At 37.5% G+C, this 24,746-nt stretch overlaps 1 protein-coding gene and 1 pseudogene across 1 annotated transcript in view; one reads left to right on the top strand and one right to left on the bottom strand.

Moving 5' to 3' along the window:
- The window catches only part of DSG1 (desmoglein 1), a 31,976-nt gene extending 8,690 nt beyond the window's left edge, over window positions 1–23,286 (bottom strand). The window contains exons 1-12 of the mRNA XM_043993709.1: window positions 23,203–23,286; window positions 20,374–20,409; window positions 19,963–20,094; window positions 18,605–18,760; window positions 17,830–17,974; window positions 16,444–16,610; window positions 12,241–12,375; window positions 11,714–11,899; window positions 8,735–8,994; window positions 8,507–8,646; window positions 3,645–3,980; window positions 1,651–1,778 (exon numbers count right to left, since the gene is read on the bottom strand). Of these exons, the coding sequence (XP_043849644.1) occupies window positions 1,651–1,778; window positions 3,645–3,980; window positions 8,507–8,646; window positions 8,735–8,994; window positions 11,714–11,899; window positions 12,241–12,375; window positions 16,444–16,610; window positions 17,830–17,974; window positions 18,605–18,760; window positions 19,963–20,094; window positions 20,374–20,409; window positions 23,203–23,286 (1,905 nt within the window). The remainder of the gene's footprint in view (window positions 1–1,650; window positions 1,779–3,644; window positions 3,981–8,506; window positions 8,647–8,734; window positions 8,995–11,713; window positions 11,900–12,240; window positions 12,376–16,443; window positions 16,611–17,829; window positions 17,975–18,604; window positions 18,761–19,962; window positions 20,095–20,373; window positions 20,410–23,202) is intronic.
- On the top strand, window positions 23,285–24,455 carry LOC122734491 (annotated as a pseudogene).
- Window positions 24,456–24,746: the final 291 nt, after the last annotated feature.

Raw genomic sequence — 24,746 nt, 5'->3', positions numbered from 1 at the left:
CTCAGGCTGTCACCCTGATGATCTGTTTAGCGATCTCATAATGAAAAGGTGGAGATTCAAATCTTACAAATGAGCACTAGCTAAATTTACCCGAGTTACAGTTAAATAATTAATAAAAATTTTGAAAAAATAAAAACCGCCCTAACTTCAGGGGGAAATGTCCTGACCATCATTAACATCTTATGCTCCTGCCCTGCTCAAAGAAATGAACACCAATCAGATCATCTATAAAACCCTAAAAAGATAATATTTACATACCACCATTTAAAGTTTGCAAACCTTTTTTCATATGTTGTAACAATTGAATCTTATAACAACCTTGTGAGATAGGTGTTCTAGTTATCCTCATTTTACAGATGAGAAAAGTGAGGATGAGAGAAGTTAAATGACTTGGCCAGCTAATAAATGTCCAAATCAGGACTTGAACTCAGGTTTTCCTGTTTCTATGTCTAGCACTCTATCCATTATGCCATCTAGCTGTACTCTATGGCTATTATTTCAAAATATTAAGTTATAAACCCCAAATACCATTTATCATTATGGGTCATCCAAAGGGCAATGTATGGGGTGTGGTAGGCATGAGCAGGCTACAGCACAATACCAAGGTAGAGTTTCACAGGAGAAGCAATGTAATTGGTGCCATTTATGAGAAAAGGAGTTGGCTTGTTCAAGGAGTGAGAATATGGGTTAACTGATAAATGTCCTGATTTATTATTGTATTGATTGGCTATACTAAAAGTATAAAGTGAAAGGGTTGGAGAGAATGTCAAGAATGCAGATTAAACTTACACCTTTTTTTGTGCATACATTCTACCCCCCACCCCAACCTGCTCCCCCTGCCCCAGAGCCAGTTGTTCGTCATTTACCACCATACTCCTGAGGCCCCAATGCTGAGATCACAGGACCATGGAAGCATAAAAGAATAAAACTAGAAATAGTTTCTCTAGAAACACATTCTATACAAATGAGAAATCTTCAAAGTAAAGGCTACTAAATTTTAAAATGAAAGTGTGGTTTTCCCTTGACAGTACAAAATATAGATTTTTTTTCTTATCATTTTAAGTATGTAATAGGAAATAAATTTGTTTCCTACTTACCAGTATTGTCAATACATTCAGTCATAACTCCAGTACCATCTATCACTGGTATAACAGGCACACAGATGTTGTTTATATCCTAACGGAAAGGAAAACATTATTCCTTCCCTTTGGCAACAAAAAATTGGCTTTTTCCATTATATATTTCATATTTTTTATTATCCCTTCTATTTCCCTCAGATTTCTAAGGTGTGCTTGTGTGTGTGTGTGTGTGTGTGTGTGTGTGTGAGAGAGAGAGAGAGAGAGAGAGAGATTGGAATTGCAACTTCTTTTGATGTCAGGAACTTCTGGTGAGGGAGTTTCCAGTCTGGGTGTGTTCCATCTCTCCCAATTACATTGTTAGTTTCTTGAAGCAACAGGTGATTTCTTCTACTTATTTTGCTTTCCTTCTCTTACTCCTATTCATATGACTTGTCAGAAGCTAAGAGGAAAGTTCATGGTCAATGGATTTTAATAAATGTGGACTGCTGCATTTCTGACCTCTTAACTGAATTGTTTAGCACTCAAGTTTCAGCTGAATTGCAAAGGACATTTATAAAAGATCAATACTTACATCAGGTTGGGGTCCCTCTACTGCCCAGGTATGTATTGCACCTTCTGAACACTCTGGAACAGGTTCAAAGCCTCCTCCCACACCACTGGCTCCCCCACAGTCACATGCCATCAACAAAAATGGGACCACTGGCAAAGAGAAGTAGAAATAAATTGAAATTAGCAATAGATCTCTGTTTTCATGGAAATAGTTAACTGAGAAAACCTCATGGTCAACACATTTTGTTCTGAAATTGCTATAGAAGATGAGAAAAACAACTTTAAAATATTTCAGATGGGGCAGCTAGGTGGTGCAGTGGATAAAGCACCAGTCCTAGATTCAGGAAGACCTGAGTTCAAATCCAGCCTCAGACACTTGACACTAGCTGTGTGACCCTGGGCAAATCACTTAGCCCTCATTGCCCTGCAGAAAACAAAAATAAAAACAAAAAAACCCAAAACAAAACAAAAAAAAGGGGGCAGCTAGGTGGTGCAGTGGATAGAGCACCAGCCCTGGATTCAGGAGGACCTGAGTTCAAATCCAGCCTCAGACACTTAACACTAGCTGTGTGACCCTGGGCAAGTCACTTAACCCCAACTGCCTCACACACACACACACACACACACACACACACACACACACACACACAAATATTTCAGACACCGAAATCAATTTAAGTTTCTGTCATTGACTGCATTCAATTATACTATACTACAGAGCAGCCATTTCTAGAATCTTGTCATCAATTCACCTTCTTTAGAATTTAAGATGATTCCCTCTAGTTGGCCTCATCAAATTCAAAAGCTAGGGCTTTGAAGTCTATGATAATTTGGCATGTGCTGCTTCTCTCTCCTTAAATGACGATTCCCTTCTCTTCCACTAGTTGAAATCCTAATTATCTATCAAGGCCTAGATCAAGTTTTCTATTGATTCTTCTCCAGCTATTCCAAGCTATACTAATCTCTATACTCACTGAACTCTTAAATTCATGATAATGTGGCATAGAAATAAATGAAGTCCAGAGCTCACCTTTATTCATTATATAGTCTTCTTCCATGAAATATAGGCCTCTTCCCCAAACATTTAATAAAAATTCAAGGTCCAGTTCGAATGCCACCTATTTATGAAACCTTCCTTGATACTCAAATAAGTAGTTGCTTTTTTCTTTGAATGAATATACATTGTTTTATCCATATATTCCTAGATATTTTCCTACATCATTTCTCTCCTATTAGTCTCTAATTTCCTTGTAGGCTGGAATTCTATCATTTATTTTTGTATCTCTCACAGGATTTAGTATAGTGAGGATGGGGAATAAGCATCAATATAGTGCTTACTTTATTCCAGGTACTGTGCCAAGTGCTTTATAAATATTATCCTATCTTATTCTCACAACAACCCTGGAAGGTATGTGCTATTATTATTTCCATTTTACAGCTGAGGAAACTGAGGCAGACAGCAATTTTTAGTGACTTGCCTAGGGTCACAGAGATAGTAAGTCATCTGCAGCCAGATCTGAACTCAGGCCTTCCTAACTACAGGGCCAGTGCTCTATCCACTGTACCACCTAGGTGCCTCTAGTTCCCTGAACAGAGCAGGATCTTAATAGTTAATATGTTTTGTATGAATCAGTGAATTCTAACCTATTTCAAAAGGAAGAACTATACAATAAAAAAATGAGACAACAACATCAGAAACAAATACATTGCCTGCAATTTAAATGAAAATAATAATTCTGTTTTATGTAGGCACAGCCTTATACAGAGTAAAAGATGGTATAAACTAGAGGCCCCTAGCCCTTTTCCAAATAAGTGCTGCACTAGTTACCTAGACACTCTTAGTCATTCACTATCATGGGTACTCATGTTTCTTCCACATTAGCAGTAGCCTAGATTTCAAATTTGAATAGATGGTAAAGAAATTATGAGGCCAAGTTTAGTAGAGAAACAGAAAATACCCACTTCCTCCCTTTCTTCCCCTTCTATACATACTAGAAAAAGAAATGGAATACTTACACCCAAGCACCAAGAATCCCATGACAAGCAGCCCAATGCCAGCAGGACCAAGATGTATATTATCTCCAAAAGGCGGTCTGGGTGGATTGTAATCTACAGTATTATAAGTCAAAGGATAATCGGTATGGGTGTTCCCGTTTTCCTCAGGGTTTTCTGAGACAGGTTCCCGGGGCATGCCGGTATTAGAACCACCATTGGTTCCAGGGCCAAAAGAATTGGTGTTAGAGCCATCACTAGTGCCAGTTCCACCACCACCATTGATCGGTTCTGTGACACCACCTCCCAGCTCTGTCAGATCAAGAATAATGGTGCCAGTACAAGTTCTTTGGAGGGTATCTGAAATGGTAAGATATTAAAGGAATGTCACATGTAAAACACTGTTGTTATCCCAAAGCATATGTCTCTACCAGCTTGTCCCCTCTCCCAAAGTCATTATGAAGTTCATCAGATGCTCGGAATATATATTTCCAGCATTTAATATAGTGCCAGGCATATAGAAGGTGCTTAATAAAGGATTACTGATTAATTGATTTCCACAAAGTTGCCTGTTTCTTTTATATTCTTCTGTCCATTGGCAGCTTCCTTTTTAAAATTTTCTCATGACATATCTGAAGTCCTGAGTATATGATCATTATCTGCTTAGACTTTTCAGCATTGTCAAAAGAGTCATATTCTTACCAGTCTTACAAGGGGCTCCTGTAGAAATGTAATTAAAATTCAGCTGAAGCAGCAAGACATCCTCTGTCCTAAAGACTGTTCTCTCATTAAAGTGATGAAAGGAAATGAAAATAAGCTCCTTCTGAAGCAAGGGCATCCATATTCTATGAAGAGAGCTAGGCCTTCTAATTTCCCAAACGGAAATTGTAACTGCCCGGAAAGGGAGGTGTATGTAGATTTATACCACGACTGACTAAATACAGGGCAATTTTCATTTGAATCTGACAGTTTGTGACTTGGCTTTAATTTACTTAGTTGTTCCAAAATAACTTTTAATGGACTTGACTCATTTCAAGAAAATTTGGCCCAGTAGATATCAAATCCAGCTAAAATTTGCATTACAGTTGTACCTCCTTTCCTGAATCTGAATGGTGGTCCAAATATGTTTTAAGACTTAAGTGACATTTATGATGCAGATAGATAAATTTCTTAGGAGAAAAAAAACACCATTTACATCTAAGAAAAGATGGGTATCACATGACTTGTGTTCATTGAAATTTAATTTTAAGAATTGTAATAATGTCACTTATTAAACTTATAATTAAACTTAAGAAAAGCTATAGCTTACAAAAATCCTAACTTCTGAGGGATTAGAATAGCCACGACATGCAAGGATTCACCTATGTCATTTTTTCTCTTCATATTTAACAAATTTGAAAGGATCAGAATCCATTGGGAGCAAAAAAGATTAGTGTTGGTTTTTTTTTCCTTCAGTGAGGAAGTTTTCACAGTGAATACTCTGTTGTATAAGGAAGTTAATCCACTAGGTGAGATTCACATGAGGATTTTAAAGCTCCAGTCTTTATTTGGTGAACTTTGACACTGATACTTTTCCTTGCCATAGACCATGAATCAACAGATACATCATTTGATGGAATTGACATTCAATCTATTTAACTTTTGTCAATGCTTTTTTTTGTCTGTGCTTGGGACAATTTTTATATCTTCTGGCTGGCTTTCTGCTCCCCCGGCATGCTTTTCAGCTACCTTCACCTGGCCATCACTATCCCCTGATGTCTGCTCAGGTGATGTAGATTATCATGAATGATATGCTAAGCATATTTCCTAAGGTAGCATACTATAAAAATAACCACATAATATATTTCCAAAATTAAACACAAGCATTAAATTGCTAATATTCACAACATATAATTTTGGCACTCTGCTAGCATAGCTAATTGGAAGTTATTTCCGTTCTGCTGAAGTAAATGCCATGTTATGGATAACACGAGAGAAGGACATAGGATATTTGACAGCAAAGTCCCTTTAGTTGCCTAATGTAAATATACCACAAGTATCTACAAACTAAAACAACACTGAAGTAAAGCTAGGGGCCTATAAGGGGTATAGAAGAGCAAAAGAGCAATAAAACATCTAGGCAAAGGAGGAGCCTCAACTTCATGTGGGGCAAGTTAAGAAAAAATAGGACAGAATTTCTATCAATTATTTCAATTCCAACCATTTATATTACCACTGTTGGAGTTATTCAGATAAGCTGGATATAGAGGAGAGGTTGTAGGGATTCATCAACATGCATTACAAATGTTTTAAGACCATAATAGCACTGAGTCCAAAGGTGCTCCCTCTTTGGTAAGAATCTTTTATCATGTTTATTATAAAGCTTCATTAATTGGAATTAATTAGGAGAAAGGTCAGTTTTAATGGAAGAACACATGCTAGTTGTGGAATGGTCTTAAGAATTATAATTGTGTTTTATTTTGGGGCCCTGGTACTTGAGTAAATCTTTGATTTCAGTTACCCAATAAACAATTATTAAATGTTTATTATATGTTAGTCACTATGCTAAGTTCAAGGGATAAAAAGAAAAGGTACCTCCCCCCCCCAAAAAAAGAAATTGCTCTCTTCAAAAAGCATACATTCTAATTGAGGAGAAAACTCATAAATAACTATATATGTTAAAGATATGTAGAAAGTAGATGAAGGTAATATGAAAGGAGAAGGATGCAGTTGGAAAGACCTTCTACAGATGATGGGATATGAGCTGTTTCTTAAAGGAACCTACTGAAATGAAGAGATGGAAATAAAGGAGTAGATCATTCCATGCATGGGGGACAACCAGTGCGAAGTCACAGATAGGTTATGAAGTATTATGTTTGAGAACTTGAAAGTAGGCCAATATAACTGGATAAAATTCATGAAAGGGAGTCAGGTGTAAGAAGACTGGAATATAGGAAAGGACCAAATAATCAAAAACAAAACAGAAGACTTTATAGTTGATCCTGGAGATGATAGAAAGCCAACAGAGTTCACTGAACAAGAAGGTTAATGGCTAAGACTAAGTTTCAGAAAAATCACCTGGACAACTGAGTTGAGGATGGATTGGAGTGGGGAGAGACTTGAGGCAGGGAGACTAGTGAGATGGCTATTGATGTAGTCCAGGAGAGAGCTAACCTCTGTTAACCTCCAATCTTGCATCTCCAACTGCCTATTAGCCATCTTAAATGGATATCCTATAGGCATAAATTCAACATGTCCAAAACTGAACTGGATTTCTCCCCGGCCCCCGCCTCCTTCCTAATTTCCCAATTACTCTTAAGGACATTGCCATCCCCTCTAGTCACTCAGGCTCACCACCTCAGCATTTTTGACTCCTTACTCTCACCCCTCCTATCTAATCTGTTTCTGAGGCCTATTGATTTTTATCTTTGTAACATCTCTCCTATATGTCCTCTTTTTTCCCATAACACTGATGCCATCCAAGTTCAGGCCCTCTCACTTCACACCTGAACTACTGCAATAGCCTGCTGGTTGATCTCCCTGACACAAATCTCTCTTCACTCCAGTCTATTCTTTACTCAACTGTCAAAGTGATCTTCCTCAAGGAATAGGTCTGATCATGGCATTCTTCTACTTGAGAAACTCCAGTGGCTCCCTCTCACTTCCAGAATCAAATATAAAATCTTTTGTTTGGCATTGGAAAGTCTTCATAACCTGTCACCTCCTTCCAATCTGAACACAGTTTAATCCCCTACTCCACCCCCATTCTGTTATCCAATGACACAGGCCTCCTTGTCCTTCCTTGAATAAGACACTCAATCTCTTGACTCTGAATACTTTCATTTGTTGTCCACCATTCCTGTCCCCCTTCATTTCCATCTCCTGAATTCCCTGGCTTCTTTCAAGATTCTTTTGCAGGAAGTTTTTTTTATTTCCCCTTAATTCTAGTGCCTTCACTTTCTGTTGATTATTTCTAGTATAGCCTATAAATATCTTATTTGTATTTTCACATTGTCTTTGCCAATAGACTGTAAGATCCTCAAGAGCAGGGACTGTCTCTAACTTTCTTTGTATCTCCAACACTTAGCTTGGCACATAGTTGGTGCTTAATATATTTATTGATTGTCAGTGGGCACAGTAAGTCAAGACAATTAACTATCCCATGAAACTATGTTTCTTGTTGCATTTGGGTGCCTGGTAAAAAACAATTCCATAAATACTCTTACTTACCTTTCCATGGAAAAACTCTAAATTGCCCTTCTATTTAACTGTTATATCTTTATTACACTTGCTGCTTTCATAATTAACAAAAATGCCAATAAGGAGATGGCTCAATCATTTTAGTAGGGTGCCAAGTGACTGGCCATTAGACAAAGATATTACATTATCAATAGTTGGAATATTTGTAGACAATTAGAACTATTTTATTTTTAGTACTTTGTGTCTGTGGGGGGGAAAAAGAACTTAGACATGACTGAGGGCTATTTTGTGGTTTTTGTTTATGTAAGTTGCTGTAATAAAAGTTTAACATCAAATTAATAGATTCTGAATTAATGAAATTATAATATATCTATAGCTATATATGTATTTTTGAAGGTTTCAATCTATATTGACTAATTTGGTAACTCATTCAAAAGGGAGATTATTTCAGTAAGTGAGAAATGATGAGTATTTTGTTATTTCACTTGAATATGACTTTATTAGCAAACTTTTTTGGGGGGGGCTGGGCAATGAGGGTTAAGTGACTTGCCCCAGGTCACACAGCTAGTACGTGTCAAGTGTCTGAGGCCGGATTTGAACTCAGGTACTCCTGAATCCAGGGCTGGTGCTTTATCCACTGCGCCACCTAGCTGTCCCTCTTATTAGTAAACTTTTAAGCTATAAAATTTTAGAAAATGCTATCTTACCATCTATGGATAGAATAGTTCCTTCATAGTGTCCATTGAGCCTTTGATATACTTCTCTGGTTATTACATTTTTCAGGATAAGTTGGCCAGTTCTTTCGTTAACTGCTAGCAAATCACCAGGATTCATTCCAATTACATATCTGTATTTTGAAGAATTCATGAGATTATTAAAAATTTGAAAAAATGCATTTTTATTAAAAAATGAATGCTTATAATTGGACATCTTACCTGACTGTCTTTGAAGGTCCTCCTGTGTCCAGATCAATTGCTACCATTTCTCCAATGACCTGATTTTTCCCCATATCCCTAGTTATGATGTAAGTATTAGAAGCTGGAGCAAATACTGATCCTTCAATTACATTTTCAACTGATATTGTGATGATGGTTGCTTCCATTTTATATTGAGACATAACCGAATGATGGAATTCAGCTTTGTTTCTAACACCAATGCTAAGCTGTATGCTCTGCATTTCTTCATAATTAAGAGGCTAGAATATAAAAAGAAAAGTACTGTCACTCTAACAATCTCTCATATACACTCTTTTCTCTCTTCTGACATTGCCAACACCCTGGTATAGGCCCTCATCACCTCATGACTGCATTATTGCAATAACCTGTTAATTAATTTCCTTGTCTCAAGTCTCAAATTGATCATCCTAGAAATGCTGGTCTGACCATATCATCCGGGATCCCCTGCCCTATTCAGTAAGCACCAGTGTGGTTCCCTATCACTTCCAGAATAAAATATAAGATCCTATATTTGAATTTTAAATTCATTTATAACCTGGCCCCTTCTTACTTTTCTAGTCTGCTTATACCTTACAGCCCCCCTTCCTACCTCCTGCTTCCTTCCTATCCCATGTAAGGTTCAGAATTAGAAGTGAAAGAGGATAGAGGAGAGATGATTTTAACTGGTACCAGCTGCTGTTGGAAGCTAAAAGAGCCACCTAGTTATTTGATCTTTCAACTGACCATAGCACACAACAATGAAAGACCTTAAGAGTAGTAGTTTATTGTTTAGTAGCCTTCTTCATTAATAAAAGATAACTCATGAGCACAAAACATGATCTCTACATGCTCCAAATCTTCCTGTTTCATATCCCACTGGAATTTCAGTTGAACATTAACTTGCCTCTTGCCTCATTTCTATGAAGCTAAAATGTCCGGTCTCTGTCTTTATTGAATATGAAGGTTTTCAAATTTAAAATCCAGAGATTATCTAGAATGATAACTCAGGCTTTTAAAATAATATCATACCCACAACAGAAAAATTATTGGCAGTAGAGTCAAAGGACCTAAGTTCAAATCCCTTTCTTGATGCTTACTATTTGTGGTATTTAAGTGTCTTGGATAAGACAGGGAGTTGGATCAGATGGCCTTTGATGTTCCTTTAGCTCTTTATTTGTGAACCTATGACCTAAGTAGCTGGAAATAGGAATTGCTTACAAGCGATACGTCGGAAAAGTTATTTTCATTTAATGGACGGAGAAATTGAGGCAGAGAGAGGCTTCCTTATTTGTGGTGTTTCTCATGAATAGCTTGCTACCATTAGTTGTTGATTCACTTTCGGGGGGTTTTCAGCTTCCATTTTAGTATCCTGGCTAACAGGGAATGTTAATTCTATCAAGGAGCATTTTGAAAGGGATGCTTTAAAGTTTGCAAAGCTTTTTGAATAAATTATTTCTGCTTTGGGGGCAAAGGACCTAGTTTCTAATCTCATCTACTCTTTCCTCCCCGTGTGATCTTAGACAAGTCACTTGCTCTCTCTCTGGGCCCCAGTTTCCTCATTTGTAAAATGAGCTTATTACATTAGATGACCTCTGAGAACCCTTCTAGCTCTAAATCTTTCATCCTGTTAATCTCACAACAACCTAGGGCGTTAGTTTTTATTGGTGTTTAGTCAGGTAGTTGTGCTTGACTCTTTGTGACCTCATTTGGGGTTTTCTTGGCAAAGATATTGGAGTGGTTTGTCATTTCTTTTCCCAGCTCATTTTATAGTTGAGGAAACTGAGGTAAACAGGGTTAAGTGATTTGCCCAGTGTCACACAGTTAATAAATGTCTCAGGCCAGATTTGAACACAGATCCTCCTGACTGTCATTCTAGCCACTGAGCCACTTAGCTACCCTTGTGAGGTAGTTACAAAAGGTATTATTCACATTTTGCAGATGAAGAAATTGAAGCTGAAACGACTTGGTCGTATGACATAGTGGCAAAATCAGGATTTGAACCCAGGTGTTCTTGACTTTAAGTCCAGCATTTTATCCTCTGACATACTGCCTCTTTATAAGGAACTCATCAGTTGAAAGAACTAGAACTAGTGGGTCAGAGATATACTAGTGACTCAAATAACGTTTTGTATCCCTAGAATGATTAGGAACATTATGGCTTGGGTGAAGAATTAGCTAAGTCATATGTAGAAGGGAATAGATGGGATCTTAACAACGGCCTAAACACTTATGACCCACAGACTGCAAAATGTCCAAACTTTCCCAAAAGGAAAGGTTAAGTTCCAGTTAAATATACTGTTAAAAAGAACATGTGTAATTATGAAATGAAATCATTTCTATAAAGCAATTTTCAGGTATTAAAATGGTGTCTACTGTTGTTATGGTATCACGACATGCCATAAAAACACAAAGATGGGAGACTGAAAATGAAACAAAATGTTTATTTCTACTTTGATTTTGTTCTTACATTTGTACCTGATTAACATTGATGCCTTCATAATTTTATAGGGTAGACTACTTGCAGAAAGAGAAGCAAAATAAAGTCTTGTCTAAATTGGGGGAAAAAAGCAAAGCAACCCTAGATCAATTTTCCACAAAAACTCATTTCAGTGAATAATAGTTTTTGCTTATTAACCTGACTTTAGGATGAGATGTGAACATAGCTGCTTTATTATAGACTTTGTAGATAGTAAAGTGTTAAGAACATTGAACTTTTAGGTCAGAAGACCTAGATTTGAATCCTAACTCTGCTGCTCACTAGCTGTGTGACCTTGGGTAAGTCTTTTAGCTTCTCTGTACCTCAGGAAGCTCCTTTGTAAAATGGGGATAAAAATATGGTACTCTCTGTCTCAAAGAATTGTTGTGAGCATCAACTAAGATAATGTAAGTAAAGCATTTTTAAATTGTGAAATGATGTAAATATGAGTCATTATTTTGAAAATGATTTTATCCAAAATATTCATTGTAATTGTATTTTACCTTAATAACTCGGAAAATTCCCTCATTAGTGATTTCATCTGTTACTATTTCAAACCAGTTTCCTTCATTTCCCGATATAAAGAAGAAGAGTGCCAACCAATTGTCTGTTCCTTCTTGATCCAAGTCAATTACTCTGAACCGAGTCACTTCCTGGCTAACCATATTCTCTTGGATACTTATTACGTTCTGAAAGAGATGGGTAAATTTTTTTTTAAAAAAATATAGTATTAATTTATGTATGGGAAGAAATACATTAGAAATTCAAGGAAATGCTTATATTATAAATTGTTTAGAAAAGAATTATATTTATATGTTAGCTACAATATGAGCATCACTCCTTGTTTTCCACGAATCTATTTTTCATAAGCCCCTGTAGCTACTATACACGTCCAAGTATAGAATCTAATTTTGTGAAGTTTTGTTTCCGCCAATGAAAATCTATATTGCTATACAGGGTTATTATTCTAGGACCTAAAATGCCCTTTTTACTTCAAGTTAGTAGAATCCTATGAAAAAAAAATACTTACACTGGACAATTCAAGTCTTGGAAAATTATCATTGACATCTAAAATTGTGATTTTGCAATCACTTTGTGCTGATAGTCCATCTGAAGCTCCATCCCGGTCAGAGCCTCTTACAACAAGACTATACATAGCATATTTCTAAAAAATAAAATTAAAAAATGTTACATGCAACAATAGTGCTTACTCTGATCTTTACTATAAAATAGGCAAAGCTCTTTATAAGCATTAACCAGATGACTTATTCAAACTAATAATATTCCAAGAAGAGGATGTAGAAAGAACAATCCATTCTTTCTGAGACAGGTGGATAAAATATGGATAATTAACACACATTAGTTAGTATTGCAGATTGTACCTCTACCTCCATCAACACTTTTTCCAGAAGTGCTAGTCAGAAACACTAACTGGTTTGAGTTTTGCTTTCTCTGGTGGACAAGGTAATAAGCCTTGTAGTGTACCAAAAGTGGGTAATAGAAGAAAAAAGGAACCATAATGGGAAATGAGATGAAAGTTATTAACACAAAATAATGCTTTGTGTGTAGTAGGTGCTTAATAAGTGCCTGGTGAATTCTTTGAATGAAGGGACAATCCATAAGCAGCAGTGTGGCTCAGTAGGGAAGAGCATGGAGTTTTGAGTCAGTATGCCTGGCTCTATGTCTACTTAAGATAGTCTCTTGGGCAAACTCATGGAGCCCAGTGGATGTTTCCTACTCTCCAGAGTTGTTGTGAAAAATAAAGCAGATAATTATATGAAGTGCTTTGAAGACTAAAGCTCTTTAATAAATGTCATCTATTATTATGGTACAAAAGTACTGTCCGATGTGGAGATTATTCATCCCATATCCCTACTACATCTTTTACAATCTCTCCCCTCTCCAATCTTTAAACAAAGGTGTGGCCACATCACTCCTATTTTTAAGAGTTTTCATTTTCCTTTAGAATTATTCTAGAGGAGATTGTCTATTTCTTCTAGAATGAAATGAAGACTGTACAGCTCGGCATTTAAATCCTTTCCCTGTCTGACTACAGGCTACCTTTCTAGGCTTATTAATTAATGTACATTACTTGTTCAAGGTGAATTTGGCATTTTGTCTCACACTTTTATGCCTTTGCATAGTTATCAATTATCTATATATCTATCATTTATCAATGTATCTATGTATCTATGTATCTATGTATCTATGTATCTATCTATCTATCTATCTATCTATCTATCTATCTATCTATCTTTCACCAGCTATACCTGTGGATAATACTACTTGCCCTCTCCCACCAAGGTAACTGCTTTTGCAGGGGAACTCAAAATTTTTCTTGCTCCCCATGGTCACTTTGACGATCTTTCCATGCTTTCTTTATTCAGTAATCTTTTCCTCTTTTGAAGTCTACACAATTAAAATTTTCTGCTCAATACAAATGATGGTTGTTGTAATATATTGACCTCAGCAAGAAGGGCCAAGTCATTCTCTTTCTTTTCTCAAGGAGTTGAATACCTGGTTCACCACCTTCCTGTCCTCTCCAACTCCTCCCTTTATACTAGGGGATTCCTAGTAAGATGATCCCTCAAACTTTCTAACCTCCCATTTTCTTATTCCTTGACCTACTCCTTCACTCCAAGCCAGCCACACATATAGAAGATCACACATTGGATCTCACCATTACCTACAAGTATTCTACTTTCCTAATTAGAAACTGAAATTCACCCATCTGACCATAACCTCCTATCATTCCACCTCTTCCTATGTTTTACCCCTCCTATACCTTTCTTTGCTCTCGTTAGACTGTGAGCTCCTTGAGACTAGGAGCTATCTTTTGCTTTTCTTTGTATCCTCAGAGCTTAGCACAGTGCCTGGCATGTAGTAGGCACTTAATAAATGTTTGCTAACTGACTGACTCATTCCTTCCACCTTTCAGTACTTTACCATTACCCTCAATCCTACTTTTTTTTTTTGGTGGGGCAATTGGGGTAAAGTGACTTGCCCAGGGTCACACAGCTAGTAAGTGTTAAGTGTCTGAGTTCAGATTTGAACTCAGGTCCTCCTGAATCCAGGGCCGGTGCTCTATCCACTGTGCCACCTAGCTGCCCCCCTCAATCCTACTTTACTTCTTCCCCTTCAACCTTAACCTAATAGTTAGGCATTTCAACTCTTACACTTAATAGAATTTTTAAAATCTGTTTTTGAATATCTTATCATTGTCCTTGCCCCCTTGTCCCAGCACCTCTCTTCTCTTGCCAGATCTCAGCTCTGGACTGATCTCACTTTATGCTTGCTTCTACTCATTCCCAGGGGCAGCTGAATGGAGCTGGAGGAAATCCCAGAACTATATTATGTAACTTCACCTGGGCTTTCATCACAGCAAGGCACTCCTTTTATTCCTTCCCGACTCTCTATCTCACTTCCCAGAGAACCTATCCCAAACTTTCTTTTGCCTATTGCAGCCCTTCCCATGCCTCTTCATCCCACTGCTCAGCTGAGGACTTTGCCTCTTACTTTACTGAAACAAATTGAGGTAATTCGATCTGAATTTCCTCTTCATTTCTCCCATCACCGTTCTTCACATTTCAAAACCCCTTGCCTTCATTTTTCACTCTCATCTACAACAAAAAAGGTGGCCCTTCTTGCTGAGGCTAACCCTTTGAGCTATTCTTTTCCATCTTCTTTAGGAGATTGCATCCTCACTCATCCCTTTCTTTCCCTAGTCTCTCTCTAACTAGTACTTTCCCTATTGCCTTCAAACATCGCCACATTTCTCCCAACCTGAAAAACAATCTTAACTGGTCCCTTTCATTCCCTTTCTTACTCAAACTTCTAGGAAAAAAAGATTTCTACAGTTTTTGCCTTTACTTCTTTTTCTCTAATTTACTCCCCGAATATTTGCGGTCTGGCTTCTGACCTCTCATTCCACGGAAACTGTTTTTTCTAAAGTTATCAATGATTTTCTTAATGTCAAATCTGATGTTCTTTTCTCACTTTGAATCTCTTTTAAGCTATCTGCTGGGTTTGGCACTGCTGACCTTACCTCTCTTCATTTCTTCCTAGAGACTCTTCTTTTCTTTCTTTCTTTCTTTCTTTCTTTCTTTCTTTCTTTCTTTCTTTCTTTCTTTCTTTCTTTCTTTCTTTCTTTCTTTCTTTCTTTCTTTCTTTCTTTCTTTCTTTCTTTCTTTCTTTCTTTCTTTTTCCGGGGCAATAAGGGTTAAGTGACTTGCCCAGGGTCACACAGCTAGTAAGTGTCAAGTGTCTGAGGCCAAATTTGAACTCAGGTACTCCTGAATCCAGGGCCAGTGCTTTATCCACTGCGCCACCTAGCTGCCCCTCTTCCTTCCTTTCTTTTTTTGACACACTACTTTCTTCTCAGGAATGATTAGCAGATTTTGGAAATACTATCTTGATTTTCATGGATACTTTGATAAATCTAGAATTTCTTTTTTCTTTTTCTTTTTTTTTTTTTTTTTAGTGAGGCAATTGGGGTTAAGTGACTTGCCCAGGGTCACACAGCTAGTAAGTGTAAAGTGTCTGAGGCCGGATTTGAACTCAGGTACTCCTGACTCCAAGTCTGGTGCTCTATCCACTGTGTCACCTAGCTGCCCCAATCTAGAATTTCTTAAATGTGATCATATCCTCCACTGGAGCAGATTAGAACTCTCCATACTTTCTTACCCTATGCTATTCTTTCCATAAATCTTCCAAAGCATATCTGCCCAATGTGTTGAAAATCTTCCTCTGACTCTCTTTCATCTACCTTTAATATTCAGCCTTAAGAGGGTTAAAATGCTTATCTATTTTCCTTTATTATAATTACTGTGACTATCAGTAGAAATGAAATAATTTCCCCATGTTCTAGTGTTAACCTGAAGTATAGGTGTGTTTCATTTCATACAAAAAGTATACTTCTGAAGTCTTCTTCCCAGGAAGCAACCTTGGGCAAGTCATTTAACTTAAGTTTCACTCAATTTTATCAGCTGCAAATGGGGATAACAATAACACCTACCTCCCAGGATTGTTGTGAGAACCGATATTTGTATACATAGTAGGCACTATATAAATGCTTGCTATTATATTTCTAGCAAAGTATTTTTCTTCCTCTTATTTGTGCCTCTTTGAATAAAATCTGTTAGTACTAACCACTCTTTTAAACAACAGCGACAGCAACGGTTACAACAGTAACAGCTAAAACAACAACAACTTTAACAACAAACAACGATTTTACCTCTCGGTCCAGAAAAGGATTCATGGTTCGAAGTTCTCCAGAATATCTGTTCAAAATAAACATTGGTGAATCTGCAGGCTCCTGACTGATGATCTTGAAGGCGATTTTTGAATTCAGGTTATTTGGTTCATCAGCATCAGTAGCATTTAACACCATCACCAGAGTGTCTAAAAGGTAAGAGAAATTGGTTGTTATAAAGTTTAAACTTCTACTGTATTACATCAAGAAATTTACTTCTCAGATAAAGATTTTCTTTAGCATTCACAGACCAGATGTGCTTATTTTGTTTTGGTTTTGTTTTTTTGCAAGGCAGTGGGGGTTAAGTGACTTGCCCAGGGTCACACAGTGTCAAGTGTCTGAGGCTGGATTTGAACTTAGGTCCTCCTGAATCCAGGACCGGTGCTTTATCCACTGTGCCACCTAGCTGCCCCCCAGATGTGCTTATTGGCATAATGTAAACGGTGCCTTTTCAAGCCTGGCTGGATGTTTGTGATCTAGTCAGCTAGATGGAAAAGTGGATAGAGCTCACAGCCTAATGGGGGAGACATGTAAAACAAGATATATTCAGGATAAATTGGAGATTGTTGTTATTTGTCCTTTGTTTTTGAAGAGGATCAATGATATCATTAACAGAGGAAGGCACTAGAATTGAGGGGGATCTGGAAAGGCTTCTTGTATTAAGTTGAATTTTAGCTGAGAACTGAGGGGAGCCTAGGATGTCAGGAGGTTGAGGTGAGGAGAGAAAGAATCCCAGGCATGGGGACAGCCAGCAAAACTGCTCAGAGCTGAGACTGTGTGTCGTTTGTGAAGAATAACAGGAGATCAGTGTCACTGGATCAAAGAGTACGTGGAGGGAAGTAAGGCTGCAGAAAACTGAAAATATAGGAATACACGAGGTTATGTCGGCCTTTACAAGTCAAAGAGGTTTTATATGTTATTTTGGAGTTAATAGGGAGCTACTGGAAATGATTGAATAAAGGGGTGACATGGTCAGACCTGTGCTTTAGGAAGACCAGTCTGACAGCCAATGAAGGATGGGCTGGAATGAGGAGAGATTGGAGGTAGGGAAAGCCATCAGAATGCCAATAGTCTAGGAGGGAGGCGATGAGGATATTCACCAGGGCAATGGCAGTGTCAGAGGATGAGGGAGCTGAACTGAATGGTTAAGCCGCTTTAAAAAGCTTTAAATACTGAAGGACTGTCATGCTGAAGAGGAATTAGATTGGTCCAGCTTGATCCCAGAGGGCAAAATTGGGGACAGTGTTTAGGAGTTGCAGAGACAGACTGAGGTTCGTGTAAGGTAATTCTTCCTTAACATGATAGTACCTGCTATTTCTATAAACAATAAAGACATATATAGGATATTTCAAAGTGGAAGTTACTTACTTGCATAACTATTTTCTTCTATACTTCCTGCAAATTCAGTCATTGAAAACACTGGAGGATTATCATTTATATCCAGCACTCTGACTCTGAGCTCTAAAGGCCTTTCCAGATCTTGACCCTGTGCATTCAGAGCCCGGCAATAGATCTAGGAGAACAGGAAGACAGACATCATACTGAACCTGAAAAAATTCTCCAGTTGTAGAAATCAGATGAAAAGGCTTTTTCTCTCCCCTTCAACTGCATTAAAAGCTAGGGGGATAAGCCCTCTTTTTCCCCCTTAGCATCCTCCCCTTCAAGTCTCTAACTAAACCTGTAGTTAGTTACACTTTCCTTAGGGTAAAGAAAAACAGTTAAGTGTGTTTGTTTAGAAGGTATCCACTAGCAGTATTATGGCTATTTAACTTCTCGGAGCCTCAGTTCTTTCTTCTGTAAAATGGGTATAATGATACCTCACAGGGTTGTTTTGTAGATGAAATGAGATGATTTCTATAAACCTTAGAGACCTTTATTCTATAATGCGAGGTATTGTTAATGACTTTGGATAAGGGGGAAAACCATCTCCTACTCTCAGAAATTTTCTTCCAGCTCCCTTTGGGCCTCACATAGGATGCTTGCTGAATAAATCATCCAGGGAATTAATAAAAGTAGAAGAAAGTTGACAATAAATACTCATTAATTGATTGATTAAAGATGCTACATTCCTCAGTCTGAGCTTAAGAGTTCCCATAAATAATGAACAGAGTTGGTTTCACATACAAACAGATAAAGTACTCACGATGAAAAATGGGGTGACCTCTCTATCAACTATTGCTGTTATATTAATTTCACCCGTTTTTTGATTAACAACAAAGATTCCAAAAGGGGGCTGATCAATTCCCACTCCAGAGATGCGGTATGTAACTTGTTGGTCCTTGGCACAGTCTGAGTGAATCTATAGTGAGAGACAGAAAACATATGATAGCAAAGAGAATTAGCAATTCTGCCCTTAATATCCCAGCACTATCTTTCTTTAAAAATATTGAATATGATTTCCTTCTAGTCACTTGGCAAAAAAGTTGTAGGTGATTAGAATGACAGGGCAGCTAGGTGGTATGGTGGATGGAGCACTGGGCTTGGAATCAGAAAGATTCCTCTTTATGAGTTCAAATCCTTCCTCAGGCACTTACTAGCTATATAATCCTGGGCTAGTCATTTAACCCTGCTTGTCTCATTTTTTCATCTGTAAAAATGAGCTGGAGAAGGAAATGCAAAACCACCCCAATATCTTTGCCAAAAAACTACCTTCTCCAAGGGGTTATAAAATGTGTAATAAAATGACTGAACAACAACAATAAAAACTATTGTCTCCCAGGTTGATCATAACAGCAAATATTGCAATGATGACCAATGGTATAAAAAAGGGTAAGGCAAATCATTACTCAAACAAATATATCAATACGCATGACAGCCATTAAATATGGGCCATCCTTCCCAATGTCCTGGCCTGACACACACTCACAGAAAGCAACTTTCTATAGATTTCAAAATGGTCAATTCCAACCAAGAGGAAAAAGGGTTTTGTGAGACCTCTCCTAGTTCTTGACAATGGAAAGAGGCTAAACTATAGCTTATCCTCATTCCCTACATGGAGGGAACAATAACAGGTTAAGCACAAGACAAGATATATTGGGATTAGAAATAAAAGAGTGCTGATTATTTAGAGGGAGAAAGTGGCAAGGAGAGAAGTGACGGAAAAGAAGGGATAGAGGGAATGGTATTGTAATGACAAGAAAGCTAAAAAAGGTACCTGAATTAATTGCTAACACATTTGAAATCATAATTTAAATGTATTGAATGAATGGAACATTAATATTAACAATTTCAGTAGTGCCATTATTTCATAAAAGCAACATCAACACAGTTCTGTCTATATGAAGCAATTTTTCAAAGCTCCAATAGAATTTTTAAAGCTATCATAATCTTGCAGTGCTTGATCTGAATGATCACATATCACTTCTATCTATTTCTCTTATGCCTTCATAGTCTTGCAGGGAACTGGGTTCATGAAATCTTCAAAGGGTTCTCACTTCACTAATTTCAAGATTGATCAACTCAACTTCCAGTTTTTATTCTCTTATCATAACTGCCACTTACTTTAGCAATTGGATTTCTCTTTGAATTATCTTCCCCTTCTCGACAAGCTGCTGCAAACTTGATCCATTCCCGCTTTTGCCTTCTTATCGAATGCCATTTTATGGTGCCATTTTTGCTGTTATAGTCTCTTACCTTGGGTAAAAAGAGTCATAGTTTCTATAATTCTGTCTTCATGCACTCATTTTTTATTCACAATATATACTTATTAGGTATTAACATTAGTTTTAACTAATATCAGAGAGGATAATGCCAAATTGACTATGCTCCTTTGATATACTGTTCACTTTTGTTACACTTGTTCTAATGATTAAGTAAATATGACTTTCATATACAATGACATATATAAATGTGAATTTTATAATTTAATCATTTTCCATTTTACTTCAATTTTGGAAAAAAAATATTTTTTACCTGAACTCGAAATTCACCGTTAATCTCCACCACCACCTAGAAACCAAATAAAACAAATAAATAAAATAATTATTTTTTATTAACTAATTTTAGGATACATATCTTTGCCTTCAATTCTCTTTACAATTAGCCTTTTACTTCTTTTCATTCCTCCATTTCTTTCCTTCTCCCTGTTATCCCTTTTGCCACACATCGTCCTACTAAAACATTCTGATGTTATGAGTAAATAGAAATATTGGCCAATACAAATTATGTCCTTTTTGAAATCAGCAGCTGAGTCCTTCTTTGTTAAATCATGTGCCACTTGGAAAATTGGATTTCCTTTGAAGTTGCTAAGTGATATTTACTTGTAGTGTATAATAAAAAGTATAATGTATAAAATGGTAGAATATATAATAAAATATTGTATAAGGTATAAAAGGTGATAAGAAATGGTAAAAATAAAAATGTGTAATAAAGATATCATATAATCCACAAAAAATTCCAGCATATAGTTCAGAAATCTGTGTGGCAACACCTTAGTTATAATTAGTTAGAAGATTAAATTTAAAATTCATTTTAAGAGTAGTGAAAATAACCAAATTATAGAGCTAAAAAGGATATTGATTAAGAAGACATGGGGAGACCACTTATAAATGCATTCAGAAATTTAATTAACATTTATTAAGTATCTTTGGACTACCTCATATTGTCTTGCTCAGTGTCTTTTGCAAAAAGAAGACACTTAATAGATGTCTGTGGTGTTGAACTGAATTTCTGGGTACACTAGATATGTTGGGAATACAAAAATGAATTAACAGCACAGTCTATCCCTTCAAGGTGCTCACCTTTTACTGGTGTGACAGGAGTGTGGGGGGCAAGGCAGATATGTACAATAAAAGGTAAAGTCTGATGGGCGCAATGGAGAGATTCAGAGAAGTGCTTTTTAAAATTTGAGGAGGGACCCCCAGTTTCCTTTAGTCTATTTCTGATACTTCTTATTTTCACTAAGTGTTCTTTACTAAACAGAGAGGCTGTGAGAAAGTGGAGAAAGCAGACATAACTGCATTAAGAACCGGAAAAGGAAAGGAGATTAAAGGAATACAGGAAAATGTTGCCTTGTTGGCCAAGTTCTTCTTGTCATTTCGCTTACATGAGGCAATTATTCTAGTCCTTCAGGTTACACTAGTAGGTCCTGTCCTCAATTTCACTTACCTTGAACTCTAAACTTATGCAATACATATAGTAAAAATAATACCCAATCTTAGTCATTTTCCCTTTTCTACAAACATCTGCTTTCTCTCAGATCTCCTCAGCTGTTTCCAAGCCCTCAGCCAGTTGAGTTGCATCAGAATGCATTGAATCCTCTCCATCATCATGATCAGCTTCTTTAATGGCAAATGTTCTTTTTTGTCAAGAACCCATATGAAGTGCTGAGCTTGGTTGTGAAGCCCAGTTGGGATATAATGAACACAAATATAGCAGTTTAAAGAAATTTAAACAGATTGAACATTTAGTTTTTAAATCAACTTCCCACATCATTTTCTGTAGATGTAGAGAATTACAGTTTTCCAGAACATTTAATAGGGAAATGATTAAGATAGTAAGTAATTAAAAAAAACTTTTATCATATGTATTAGTCTGGATTTAGTTGAGTGGTGGAATGTGAAAATTACACTTAGCGTAGGATTAAAAAAATTCAGGCTATTCCAAATCACTCCACGTAATTGACTTCAGTTTTTTTTTGTTGTTGTTGTTTTTAGTGAGGCAATTGGGGTTAAGTGACTTGCCCAGGGTCACATAGCTAGTAAGTGTCAAGTGTCTGAGGCCGGATTTGAACTCAGGTCCTCCTGAATCCAGAGCTGGTGCTCTATCCACTGCGCCACCTAGCTGCCCCTGACTTCAGTTTTAACATTTTATATAATACTGTAGGAAGCCTCAAAAACTGCTACATTTATTTATTTTTCTTTCAATTTCATTTTATTTTTCACTTCCAAATTTTCTCCCTCTCCACTTCTCCCCTACCCATTGAGAAGGCAAGAATACAAAACCCATTACGAATACTAAGTCATGCAAAACAAATGTGCAGACTAACATTTTTTAAAATATTAAAAATAATTCATAATTCAAAACACATTCAAATGAAAATGTATTTCTTCATTGTTAATAAAATGGGCACTTTAGTTTAAGAGAAGACTGTTTTCTATCAAAAATTCTTTGACCTATAGTACAAATGAATGGTATTCACTTATTCAAGCCAATTAGGTCACTTCCTGTTTCTAAGAGAAACAGAGTGGCATCATCTCCTGGCAGATTCTTTATTCTCTAGACCAGATCTTGACAGGAGCAATCTGTTCCTTGGATCCTTACAGAATCCTTCAGATCACTAAGATGCCATTGGAATAGCACATGTAGTACTGATGGGCAGGGTCTACAAGAAAGAATGTGTTTGCCAATGTGCCAAACTCACCCCAGCAATGATAGAATCTACTGTAGTCAGGTACACATTAAAGACTTTATGTTTCTTTTTTATTATAAATAGACAAAGACACTTTTGCTTTTTTAAAATTACTAAATCAAAAGGTGAAAAATAAGGCCAACTGGAATTGACATGACAGCTTTTTTTTTTCAGAGTTCAAATAGAACAGATAGAATCTAATCTAACTTCCCAACATCCCTGTTAGCTAGGGAGGGTTTAGACCTTAATATCCTTTTACAGGCAAGGAAAAGAGATGAAAAGTAGGATAAGAGAGGTGCCCAAGGTTGTGTATAGCTAGGAAATGGTGGAGATGGAATTAGATCCTGGGTCTCCAAATGTCTGATCTTTATAGTCATTGGAAAGAATCTAACATATTCCTCCTTAAGAAGCACTGCTTCTCGCTCTGTCCTCCCCTCTGGCTTTTTGGGTCCGGAGGGCAGCCCTGCTGCTGCCATGTCCCTGCACAGAAAACGGAAGGAGATCTACAAGTATGAGGCATCGTGGCTGGTCTATGCCATGAACTGGAGTGTGCAGCCCAACACACGCTTCCACCCACAATGGGCAGTTTTGTGGAGGAGTACAAGAACAAGGTCCAGCTTGTAGGTTTAGATGAGGAGAGTTCCGAATTTATTTGCAGAAACACTTTCGACTGTCCTTACCCCACCACAAAGCTGATGGGGATCCCTGACACAAAAGGAGTCTACCCAGATCTGTTGGCAACCAGTGGTGACTATCTCCATGTGTGGAGGGTTGGTGAAACAGACCAGACTAGAGTGTTTGCTAAACAGTAACACAAACTCTAACTTCTGTGCTCCCTTGACTTCCTTTGACTAGAACGAGGTAGATCCTTATCTCTTAGGTACCTCAAGCATTAATACAATCTGCACTATCTGGGGTCTGGAGACTGGTCAGGTTCTAGGGAGAGTGAATCTAGTATCTGGCTATGTGAAGACTCAGCTGATAGCACGTGACAAAGAGGTCTATGACATTGCATTTAGTCCGGCAGGGGCGGCAGGGACATGTTTGCTTCAGTGGGTGCAGATGGTTCTGTGCAGATATCGATCTCTGCCACCTAGAGCACGGTACCATCATTTATGAAGACCCACAGCATCATCCTCTGTTACATCTCTGTTGGAACAAGCAGGACCCTATCTATCTAGCTACAATGGCCATGGATGGAATGGAGGTGGTAATTTTGGATGTACGAGTTCCCTGCACCCCTGTTGCCAGGTTAAACAACCACCGAGCATGTGTCAATGGCATTGCCTGGACCACATATTCATCTTGCAACATCTGTAGTGTAGCAGATGACCATCAGGCTCTCATCTGGGATATCCAGCAAATGCCCCCAGCCATTGAGGATCCTATCTTAGCCTACATGGCAGAAGGTGAAATCAATAATGTACAGTGGGCATCAATTCAGCCTGACTGGATAGCCATCTGCTACAACTGTCTGGAGATACTGAGAGTTTAATGCAGTTGGGAGTCCATGCCGAAGAGGCAGGGGCTGTGTTTTCTGCCCCATCCCTTTCCCCAAATTAAGAACAAATTTCCAGTGGCCAGTATGTCTTTTGTTGCTTTGTATCCACTGTTCCCAGAAGCTGCTCTAGGAGTTTCTTGCCAGTCTCCCCATTGCCTATGCTGGACTCAGAACACAGTGATGTGTGGAGCCTCCTTGGCCTCTGAGGTTGGTTTTCTTCTCCCCTATTCTCCCTTGTTTTCTCAATTAAAAATTTCTGTATATTTGTCAGCTGTTGTGTTAATGAGCATTATAAGCACTAGCTGCATATATCTGTATCTGTCAGCTGCCTGAGGCAGCAAATCCAATTCACTTGTTAGCTCTTAAATGAAAGAAAATGTCAGTTTTGAAGGAGACTCTGCTTTTGTCATTTGCTGTCTTGAATACAATTCAAGT

This window comes from Dromiciops gliroides, chromosome 1, assembly GCF_019393635.1.
Source record: "Dromiciops gliroides isolate mDroGli1 chromosome 1, mDroGli1.pri, whole genome shotgun sequence".
NCBI classification, from domain to species: Eukaryota; Metazoa; Chordata; class Mammalia; order Microbiotheria; family Microbiotheriidae; genus Dromiciops; species Dromiciops gliroides.
Note: the sequence above shows the minus strand (reverse complement) of the source record. Positions and strands in the feature narration are given on the sequence as shown.